Source organism: Pyrus communis, chromosome 1 (genome assembly GCF_041283825.1).
Source record: "Pyrus communis isolate YQ-2024b chromosome 1, ASM4128382v1, whole genome shotgun sequence".
In the NCBI taxonomy this organism is placed as follows: domain Eukaryota; kingdom Viridiplantae; phylum Streptophyta; class Magnoliopsida; order Rosales; family Rosaceae; genus Pyrus; species Pyrus communis.
This window is the reverse complement of record NC_142565.1, coordinates 23626626-23638544: the sequence shown is the minus strand read 5'-3', so window position 1 is coordinate 23638544 and position 11919 is coordinate 23626626. Positions and strand designations below refer to the sequence as shown.

The 11919-nt window shown below is 37.1% G+C and overlaps 1 protein-coding gene across 1 annotated transcript; it reads right to left on the bottom strand.

Annotated features, from left to right (window-relative positions):
• Nucleotides 1-325: 325 nt before the first annotated feature.
• On the bottom strand, nucleotides 326-8386 carry LOC148699394 (BTB/POZ domain protein TNFAIP protein). Its single transcript, XM_088699850.1, has 10 exons — nucleotides 7848-8386; nucleotides 7180-7277; nucleotides 7048-7093; nucleotides 4020-4102; nucleotides 3844-3908; nucleotides 3372-3433; nucleotides 1593-1652; nucleotides 1354-1386; nucleotides 675-740; nucleotides 326-575 (listed from the first exon to the last, which is right to left on the bottom strand). The coding sequence occupies exons 1-10, from the start codon at nucleotides 8301-8303 to the stop codon at nucleotides 531-533; spliced, it is 1014 nt and encodes a 337-aa protein (XP_088555976.1). The 5' UTR covers nucleotides 8304-8386; the 3' UTR covers nucleotides 326-530.
• Between the last annotated feature and the right edge of the window lie 3533 nt (nucleotides 8387-11919).

Here is an 11919-nt window from a genome sequence, read left to right as displayed (position 1 = left end):
AAAAGCTCACTCTCAAACAAAAAGGTGTCAATCAACCCATGTGAACGGTCTTAAATTGTATGCCCAGCCGGTGCGCAAAATACAGTACATTCTAACTAGACAACTTCACTAGTCAGAGTGCATAAGAAAATTAAAGCTTCAAATGCAAATGCATGAGAAACCTGACCCTTGAGTTGAAGCAAACACCAATTGCATTTTGATCTTCCATAACCCAGATATTGAAACAGAATTTCCAAATTTTTTGGATCCTTTCTTGTACTCCTTAAAGCTCCAACTCTCCTTTTTTCAGTACAATAATAGCTGGTCATATACCGAATGAAAAACATTCTAAAAAAGGTAATAATAAAATACACGAACATATTTATACATTCGTTACCAGGAAAAAGAAATATTTACAAATTAAAAATGAGTAAAAAAAAAAAAAAAAAACATATATTAGTGTTCCTATTCCTCGTCTTTTCTGTCAAAACGACAGGAAAAAAAAGAAGAAAATTGACATATAAAAACACCCTGGCTTAGAAAGCCCTCTACTATTCTTTTCCTAGCAATGAATCAAGAAGAGCTGCTTCTTCCTCCTGCAAACATGACCACCAAGACAAAGACAACACTTAGCAGTCGTTTTGTCTCCTTTAACAATAACATATTACCGGTATGAGAAAAGTGCAGTCACGTACCACCAAGGCGTTAAACTCAGTCTCCTCATCTATGGCACTAATGATAGCAGGATCTTCCAGCATGTCCTGTTTCAACGATCAAAACCACATTTTATACACTAGCTATCATCCATTCTTCTCCTCGTAAATAAATAACTGACGATTCACTGCATTTGCTAAGCTTACGCCAGGTGTTTTAATAATACAACTCCACAAATATGCGAGGGATTGAAACTTGAAACGATTCTCTATGTATGATAATTCACTGACAAATGGGATGCTGTAAGTCACAAAGGCTCTAAATCTTATGGTTCTATTTACGTGCTGGTTATATATTCATTTCATGTACCTTTCCCAGTATCTATTGGTTAGCAAAACTACAAATTAATTCTTTGTATTAATTATGCCAATCTAAGCTACCAGATATAATTCAAAATTACCATTTTAGTGCAGGCTGAAAACCTACAATAGAACAACAAAAGAATATGGTGCAACTTCAAGGTTCCACTTCTCTACCAAAAAAATAGAACAATTCTGCTACACCAATACCATATTAGGAAGGGGGGCAACATGTTTTTAGAAGTAATACTAAGATGGAAAATATTAGGCCACCAAACACAATGCAAACGGTCAGGTTTAAACTCTAACAGTCTTATTTAAAAAGCCAAAAGTCTACTATGTAATGAGTGAGATTGCTTACATCGTCAGCAATTTGCAACAAACCAGCATTATCCTGGACAAACAAAATCCAATATTAGTTCTCTCCTGCTTCTATTTCATAGAATTATCTACGATTCTTTTGCTAAATTAAATAACTCTGCTTAACATTAAATGTGAGTAGTAAATCAGACATTCTATGGAACTTGTTCATAAATATGAGCAAAGAAAAAGGGATTTAATTAAACAGAGATGCTAAGCATATTAAATCTTGAAGGTTACCTTTACAACAACAAAGAGAAGTGGGTCAGACGGCGTATAAATCATGTAATGTGAACCATCCTGCACCAACAGAACTATAGATTAATGGCAGTGGAATGAAAAAACCATCTTACTCATTTGTATAGATCATCAATAATAATAAAGTTGCATACGCCGTATAAACAAACACAGACAATGACATGATTTATATTAAAGTTATAAACATTCAATGATAACAAACCAAAAGAAGTAACTCAAAGACAAGTTGCTCTTCAAACAATCCATGCAATCTACTGGATAACTAAAATAACAAAAAAGTAAGTTCAGTGGATACAATCATTGTTCATATTCTCAACATCTATTGCTCTTTTTTCTTTCTTTACTGATGAACATTAATGAAAACATGTCTCGGAAAAGAAAATTTTAAGGAATTCTGGAAAGATCTAACTTTTTTCAGTGCAAGAGGTTGTTTGAAGCAAAACAAATGGTCAAAGTGGCGATAAAATCTTTATGACCAGTTAGTTGCATAAGCTGTAACCATTAAGCCAAAAAATATTGAGGATGTGTAAGGAATAACTTGAAGGTTCATTCACACAAAATATGAAATGGTAGCTCTTAAGGGAAAACAAATAATTGAATTTGATACAGAAACAATCCAATTATAAGGCTGAAACAAAGTTAACATTTATCTAGTTATTATTTAATCTAAGAGGTTAGTGCACTGATGTAAGCTAACACTTGTATTATGTCTAGGCAGGATGTTTTTTTTCATGATGTAAGCCAACACTTGTTGTATTATGTCTAGGCAGGATGTTTTTTCATGTACTTTTAAACTGGGGCATTAATCAAATGATGAAAGGGGTAGGTTACATGATCCATACACTATAGATTAATATATGGATCCAGCAGCTAGTTGATTAAATGGGTTAGTTTGTTAATAAATTTAGTGACCACTTTGTGGTCTTGAATAATCCACTGTGTAGTTTGACTAGGAGCACAAATACTGGCTCCACTTCATTCTCAGTACTGTTGATCACTCCCTATCTCATGCAAAGAGTATGCCACCCATGTGGTAACCCAATGCCCACCCCTCATGATCCCAACGTTGGCAAGAGGAAGCTCACTCAATGCTCACACTTGCAGCAGCACCGGGTACTTGACCACCTTACCACAAAAGTGCATTATGAGACTTCTCCCTTCTGCTTGGAGGAAGCATCAAATGTGTGAGCAATGATAATGGCCATGTTCATGGAAATGCCACTCAACAACATCTGTCCATAACTCATGCCATGTGCGCACTGCTCTCCTTGCGGTCCATGACTCTAGGCAGTATAATTTTGTGTATCACACTCTCAGCACTATTTTTCTTTTGTAAGACTAAAAGCTTAACTCCACCCTAACAAATTGTGATCAGCAGTAGGACCCAACATATAGTAAATCACATGAAGAAAGAGAAATTTAGAAGTGATATTTCTTGAGTATAGCATAATCCTTGATCACGGCTCCGGTTTAAAGATGTATTATTTAGTAGCATAATTGCACCAATAGCTCAATTCCAAGTTAAAGACGTGATAATAATCTAGTAAGCTGAAAATATAAATTGATCTTCAAAAACACAGATGAGTTTGTATCAAGAATTGTACTTTCCAGTGAACACCATAAAAATTCTACAAGCATAAATCTTCATCAGGAAAAATGCAAGCTAGTTTTCTGCAACAATATAGTATTAGACTGTATAAATTACCAATTTAATGTCATATTCTTAACAAAACAACTGTATATAGATGGTTATCACATTACCAAATGGAAACATGTAATTTCTACACCCTCGGTTGGCAGGCCATCTACATCTTGACCATCATCTGCAAAATAGTTAACACCACACATTACAAACATTAGACAACCTGAGTTCTGAAGTTAATAAATGGGGATCTATACTATAAGGATGAGCTCAGAAGTTTACAGCTGCCAACTAAATCGCTAATATTCCTAACAACAAACATTATCGTTTTAGCTAAAGTCCACTATCGCAAAATACTATAGAAAGTGTTTTTGCCTTTCCATTTAACTGAAAGAAAAGCTAGAACCACCACAAGACATTTCCTATGGCATCAATAATTGATGGTTAAGTTCAACAAAAAACTTCATTTATATTGGGAAAAAAGAAAATGAAATGGTAAAGCTCGAATGGATATTGATATCATAACAACCTAAGAATACAGCAACAATAAAACAATTATTATATCAAGGAAAATAAGAGACGAGCAATTGCCTGTACGGAAATCAAATATGTCATCTTCGGAGTAACAAAACCCTCCCCGTGCTGTATAGCAGAATCTGATATGAAGACGCAAACATGAACAAATTAATATCAAGACATCTAGGAGAACCAAGAGGCCACGGTTTTATGCAATTCTGAAGGTGGAATATCTGTATTCATTTTCATACCCACTATGTACTAGATGCATGTGTATCTTAGCAAGGGCATAAGCAGCAGAGGGAAGAATAGCTTCAACTTCTTCATCGCTGACCTATGAAATAAAACAAAATACATTAAATTAGTAAAGCATGAATATAGATTATAGAAACACTTCCACTGACAATAATCATTGACATGTTGATTACAATCCAACTTACATGAAAATCTTTTTTTCTTAAAACTTTTTCAATAATCTTTTTAGTAAAAAAAAAAAAGAACTACAAAGAACAGACAAATTGGAAAAATACACTTCAAAAAGCCAAAACGAAGAAGGAAACAAGACTCAACTGAAACAAAAAGACTCCCAAAAACAGAACAAAACAAATAGCAGCTTGCTTTATTCAACTAGATATTTGAGAAAGATGAACCCATACGGTTACAAATACCAAATCCTAACATTTTCCAATAACGCCTCATTTCTCAGGAAACCCTATTGTTTCTCGCTATCCAAATAACCCAGGGAAAGGCTATAACTGTACAACCCCACATGACTGTGGCTTCCTTACCCTTCCATGCCATTTTATGGCTCTCAGATAAAGGAAATGCTATCCGTTGGAATGGTCAAATTTATATTCATAATCCCGAACAACCTATACCAATGACTCAATGCCACAGCAACGAAGTAAAATACGATTCAGCGATTCCCCATTCCTCTTGCACAAAATACACCTTTGAGGGGTAAGAAACCTTTGAACCGTAGAGCAAGCATTCACCTTACAACAAGCGACTACCATGACATCATTTTCACCTACAAATATGTAGATGAAACGAAGACTCCAAAATGTGAAATGCATTCAAGTTCAATACCCAGAATTGCGATGTGAAACAACTATGCATATGAATACAAATAGTAATCTCCCCTTTTTTATACACAATAAACATGAATAAACATGCATAGCAGCTTCTTTGGAGCATATTTCAAGTGCATTATTTAGTCTCATATGAACCAAAAATATAACAAAACTTTCAAATTCATGGTTGGAAGGGGTGATTTAGAAGAAGAATTTTAACTTTCAAATATAAACTATAACTAAAAATAACAATTACAATCACATGCAGTTAGCACATACAGGTTGGAGTTAAGCTTTCTTGAAGCTATGTAGTACAAATTAACCATTAGCAGAATTCCCATTGTTCACATTTCTTCTCTATTCTGTCCTAGTTGCTTTATCCTTTCAAGTTTCAACGTATGACGCAAAACCCATAATACTTCTCTTGCATGCTCTTAATGTCCAGAGGTCCAACGAAATTATAAAAACTTTTCAGCCACTAATTAAACATTGTACTCCAACTTTAAGCTTATCTCCATTGCAGTAGGATAATCCATTAAACGTATTTAGAAAATCCCTGCAACTTATCATCTAAAGCCACTCACAACCACAACTTTAAAAGACTGCCTTCCTTTCACTAGACAGTTCCCAGCCCCAGGAATTTTTAGATCATGCCCATTTTGTAATATCATATAATTCTTATCGCATACAGTCAAGCTAAGTAAACTTATACAAAAACATTGAAAGACTAAAGTTGTCTCTTTGTTTGACCATTGAAAATTACAACAATGACTATTTATCACATACATAATGAAACTCCACAACATGCAAAGATTATACATGGAAATATATATAACATAGCTTGCTGATGATTGGTCATTTTGGCTCTATTTGTAAAGTCTTGGACCATCCAAGGATCACCCTGAGTTATATGGAAGATGTTATTAAAAAAATCTCATAGGATGATACACTAGGAGTTCTTAAGTCTTTTTGGATACACAGTGCATATTTTCTTAGACATATACATTCATACCCAGGCCCATACATCATAAAGGGAAACAGAGGGAAATCCTCATTTGGGTGATAACTAAGGATACCCTAACTTTCTCATGGGAAGATTAAAACAAACGCTATTAAGAATAACAAACTCATGATTTCAATACAGTTTAAAATTTCTGATGCCCTTGGGCATAGTGGGACCACCTTCTTCTTCAAGGAAAAGGTAGAAGGTCTGAGTATTGGGCTTTCAATCCTTAAAGGCTGCATCTGTATTATTATCATTCGTCCAGAATGCGACAACCGACTGTAACATCTTCCGTCATTGATTCACCTGAGTTGGAAGAAAACTTGGACCAACACATGAATGCTCAACAACATGACAGTTGGATAGGACCATTCAGCCATCTAAACAAAATCTCATCTGTCCTTGGAGATAGACCGCCTCACATATTACCTAGCATATGTGAATGAAAAAGCTGCTGACCATGTCGATAATCATGAGTGGAGCCCTGATAAACTTGGAATTTTCTCTTCATCCTTGGCATGAAACATAACCATTGCTTCTGCCAAAGATCAGGATAGAGCCAATGTATCTTCCTTCAGCAAACCAGCCAGGTACAAAACTGCCCTGGATTGTGGATTTCCTCCTGTAGGTGTTTGCGAGCTGAATGTTGATGGGTTCTGCAAAGGATCTAAAACTTATAGGCACTGGAGGTATTGTGAGAGTTTTTAATGGGAATGGAATGCCAGTTTCTTAGTTAACTAGGGTGCAGAGGATGTCCAAAGACTCTTAACTGTTAACCTGGTTGATGGAACCATTAAGGAGATTCACCTCTGCTTGGGCTTCTGATAGGCTGCAGTGATCCAATCAATATGACTTGGGATTGTATTTCTTATGTCCCCCACCACCCCTACCCCACTAACTAAAGGACAAAAGATAAGGGGACGCAGAGTTGAAGTGAAGCATGAGAAAGAAGAAGAGAAGAATCACGGCCAATCAGTCATGGTGTTATTTCCACAGCTAACATGGACTTCCATATGCATTGCATAAAATGCCCAACATATCGATAAAAGAAGTTACATGGGAAATCAATGAGAAATTTAAAGTCGAAGCTATACATGATACATGTATCTGCATTCATAAACTTTGCAGTTTCAAGACTGTCATACGGAGTCTAAACAAATTTAAGACTGAACTGAACACAAGATGTGGACGTGAAGAACTTACAGCTGACCAGCCATCTATGTTTGTGCTCCTTAATATTTGAACGGGCCTGCATTAATATAAATAAATATAATATTTAGCAATGTTTATGGATATATTGTTCAGTCACAAAAAAATAAAAACAACTTTACTTACGTGTCAACTGGGCAAAGCAGCATACATTCATCCCCTCGCGAGCTTCTGAATACTCTCCTTATAACACACTCTAGAGGGAAATTATTGGTAGGATCGACCTGTCCATGACTACTTCAGAATAATATAATTTATCAAAAGGAATGACAAATGAACAAATGGTAGATGAAGCTTTTATTTACAACCAGCATTGATCTTTCTTAATTTGATCTGACAAAACAAAGTGATCATAAAAATATACTATAGTATTCTAGTTCTAAATTTTCGGCCTTAATCATTAGTTTAGATGAGCAATCACTGCTAGTATCTTTTTTTTCACTCTAACCTTAAGAATCCATTATGTTGGGTAACTTAAAGAATTAAATCAGCATCCAATAATCCCAAAATGAACGTAGCTCGTGAATGATTCACCGTAGACAAAAGAATTATAAATCATATACAAGATAATTAAACAACTAAGCTAATAATGAACTTAGCAAGTGTATCTCCGCATTTTAATCCAGCAAATTAGAGCGAATAATTAATTATTCAGTAAAACCTAAGGTTCTAATGCATATATGAACTCTAAATTGTACAAAAGCCGATTCAATATATAACTATTAGAGACTTGAATCAATAAATATCAATAACGACGACGCAGGTATAGAAAATAAAGCAAAGAAAGAACTCACAATGGAAGCAATTCGCTTGGAAGAAGCCATGAGCACCTTCCCATGATCATCCACCACAAACCCAGCCGGCGGATTTGGCAGCGGTGTTGGATGGAAATCCAACGACCTCGAATTTGAAACCCCACCACCACAACTATCCACAATTTCAACATCACCGAAGCTCAGATCCTCGGAATTGTCTCCGCCACTGCCGCCCTTGCGCTTTTTCTTCTTGTTGTTGTTGGTGGGAGGTGAGCGCTTCTTGACGGGGCCAGTCTGTGACTTTGCGGCGGCGCAGAGAGAGATACGGAGTCTGGCAGGGGTCGATGAAGGAGGGGATGGGAGCGAGATTGAGAGTGGGAATAGATGTTGGTTGGAGTGGAAAGCGAACAAGGGGAGGTGGTGGGGTCGCTTGGAATGGAGACTGCAGGTGGTGGTTGATGGAGTTGTGGACAGTGAGAGTGAGGAGAATGCCATGTTCGTCTGGCAAGCGTGAGCGAGGAGAAGACCCAAGTTGAAGTTTCTTCTTTCAGGCTTTGGCGGCAGACTGTATGTAAGTGTAAATATTGGATAATGTTTATGCTAGTCTCACAAAATTTGTAGATTAAATTTAAGACTAAATGACGTATCACTAATAAGAAATAAACATGTTAATCAACATTTTAAGTAATAATTCAATCATCAATTTTCATGTCATTTAATTTATAAAATTTTATCTACATATTTAATCTCCCTAACATTATTTTAAAGACCTCAAATATTTTTTCTTTTGTTTTTTATGCATATCTACAAGATCAAATTTACATAGCAAGGATAAAGTAGTAATTTAATTTAAGGAAAACAAATAAAAAAATATTTGAAAACTTTGAGTTTTAACAATAAGGATAAAATAAAGGCTAAAGTGAATAGCACCATGATTGACTTTTTAGTGTAAAAATAGGGTTTTTCGTTAAAGTGAATAGTACCATGAGCTTTTCGTTAAAGTTCCCTTTAATTTAAACATTTAAGTAATAAAATAAAGAATTGTTGCAACACATTTATGTCCGTCCACTAATTAGTAATGAATAGACTATTGATAACTGGTGATGAATATGTCATTGATACCTCAAATGAATAGGTCATTCATTCCTCAATTAAAAGATGTAACTGAGACAAGAGTCGGTGAGTATGGTGGCGGAAGAAAGCTCTGCGGCGGGAAAGGAAGTGACGACCACCACTGAAGTTCCTCTTCCTCTGAGATGAGGGCTTAACTTGACCAATCCATAGCAAGAAAAGCAATAAGAGAAGATATTTTCGTAAGAATTAAAAGGCTTATACAGATCACAAGTTACAAGAAAATGTTTATTCTCCAACCTTTGTGCCTAAAACATCCCAAGTGTTCGTTGCCACAACCTCTACCGAACTTGCCCAGTTGCCACTTACGAGAAACCAACTTTCTTTGTAAGGCCTGTGGTTGGAAGGGTTGTTGGCAAAAAGTAAACAAAAATTGAGCACATGGTAGAATCCAAATTGGCCAAGACTGTTCCTCAGTTTATAGCAGTGAAGATGAGGTTAATGCCAAGATTGGTCTAGAATATTCCCTTCAGAGCACATACATGCTTAGCAAGAAACAAAAGGCATTGGGATTGAGTTGATGAGGAGCTAAACCAGTGTAAACTATAACATGATAAAGGAAAGGATGTAAAGGTAGCCGAACGCCTGACTAGAAGAGTTCAGTAGAAAAAGCCACAAACAATGTGTCGGTCAACTAGGTTTATCCCTAATGACCAGCGCTGGAAGAATGACATCGTCGGGAATGTTGTACAGCTTTTCCAACTTCTGTTGGGTCATGATGCTAATGGTGTGGTCAGCGGTGTGGTCCCAGCTATCACATTGGTATGGGTCGGTAGGAACGCTAACCTAATGTGTGTGGGAAGGGCCTCTAGGTCTCTGTGACTGTATCTGTGGGGATAGTGGCCCATGACGTTTAGTTACCCCCAAGGATTCTTCATCACCCATCTCACTAGGTGCTGCCTGGTCAGCATCATCTTCCAAGTCTTTTTGGCGATATCCTAAAGTAGACTCTTCCTCATGGACAACAGGAAGAGAATAGTTTGCCAAGTCCACAAGTAGCGTTTCAGATTTAGGGGGAATAAAAAGAGCTGATAGTCGGTCCAAACAGATGGTCGTCCAAAGTCTGGGTAGAGTTAACATAGTCATTATAGCTAGCTGTGTCACTATCTACGATTGCACGTAGTCACAAGCTTTTTGGTCGTCATTTTTCGAGCTTGAGGCAATTAACATTATGTATACACTTGATATTTACAATTAGTGTCATGAAATCTAAAAGTGAAGGATGGAATCACTACAGGTTTAAGGTATACCCGCTTGGCTGATTATACGCTCGATCAAAAGAGAAATTGTAGGCTACATAATCTACTTATCACACTGAAGCCTACTCTATCATGTTCATCAGAGGTATTAGGGTTAGTGCGCACATGTACCAAGAGTGACCAAAATGTGTAGATCCCACTACAAGTACTCGTAGGAACAATAATACATATCTAATTATCCACAAAGTACAAGAAACATAAGAAAAATGAGTTTACTTGAAATAACAGCGACGAAAAAGGAAGGATCAGAATGAGTGATATTCAGGTTGTCGTAGGAATTGCGGTAACAATTTGGCAAAACTTGAGTATGAAAAGTGTGAACTGGGAAAGGACTTGTGATGAAGGGTGTTTAAATAACCCCTAGCCTGTAATTTCAGCCATTGACAACAGAACGATCATGGCACGTGGTAGCCTACCTACTTCGCTATGAGAGCTGAAGAGATGTGAAGCGATATCAAGGTGCAGGAGGCCACACCTGTCTTCCATGCCTTCAATATACAGGTGCCTCGATTACTCCTTTTATCCACCACTGATGAAAACCTCGGGCACCTAAATGTCTCTCGACCGTTGCTTTGTAAAAGGACATATGAGATAAGGTTAGGTTGAGCGGACGACAAGTGACAAATTAGAAACACCCGACGCTTCATCTTTGCTGAGCATAACTTGAAGAGTCAACAAATCATTATAACTCCATGCCCAAAAATGAAACCTTGACCAAGGAGTTAGGGGATTTGTTAACGATAGGCACTTTTAATCTCAAATAGTGGTGCAGGACAAGAATGGAGCCCCAGAAAACACAAGAGAGATTAAGAAGCCCAAGGCCCAAGAGGCTTCGAAAATGGCATAACTAAGCACAATAGCCGACTGGTAATGAGCTTAGTCCGACCAGGGGATTCAAGGAGGCTCTTGACCGCCAAGAGCACATGGACAATCTGTCAGCTTGACGACACGAGTTTCCACAGACAAGTCTACCCAGATGCCAATCACGCCATGTGGCAGCCACCTTTAGTGACATAGGCCTAGGACAAGACGTAAAGGTAGTCGGAATGGTGCTCATGTAAGCAGGGTAGGATAACCAAGGCCAAGCAGGGTGCTTGACCAGTATTGTTATGATAGGGTACGCTATTCAAGTTGAGCACCTATCACTTCATCGCCGAATGTCGAGTAGATAGATAGAAAGATGTCAACTTAGGGTGCCCCAAGGCTACTCAATAGTTCTATGAAGGCTACAAGGGTATTTGTCTAATTAAAAGGCATGACAAAAAATTCATAATAACCAAACCATGTTCTGAATAAAGTCTTTGGAACATCCTCAGCACGAATATGTAGCTAATGATATCCCGATCTCACACCAATCTTGGAAAATAATCAGGCTCCTTTCAACTGATCAAATAAATCATTTATCCTAGGTAATGGATGTCGATTCTTAATTGTCACTTTATTCAATTGACAATAGTCAATGCATAGCCGCATACTATCATCCTTCTTCTTCACAAACAAATTGGAGCACCCCAAGGAGAAGTACTTGGTTGGATAAAACCCTTATCAATTACATCTTACAATTGAACTTTTAAACTCAACTTAGCTGATGTCATATGGTAAGGAGTAAAAGACATATGATCAGTACATGGTATAAGGCTGATAGTGAATTTGATCTAACAATCTGGTGGTAATCCTGGCAAATCTTCAGGTGATACATCGGAATACTTATTCACAATCAG

Bases quoted from the DNA above. Each gene is read 5' to 3' on its own strand.
- LOC148699394 (XM_088699850.1), bottom strand. From the start codon at position 8,303: ATGGCATTCTCCTCACTCTCACTGTCCACAACTCCATCAACCACCACC. The intron at 7,094-7,179 runs GTAAGTAAAGTT...ATATTAATGCAG, and splicing joins CTGCTTTGCCCAGTTGACAC to GCCCGTTCAAATATTAAGGA. The intron at 3,909-4,019 runs GTATGAAAATGA...TCTTCATATCAG, and splicing joins ATGCATCTAGTACATAGTGG to ATTCTGCTATACAGCACGGG.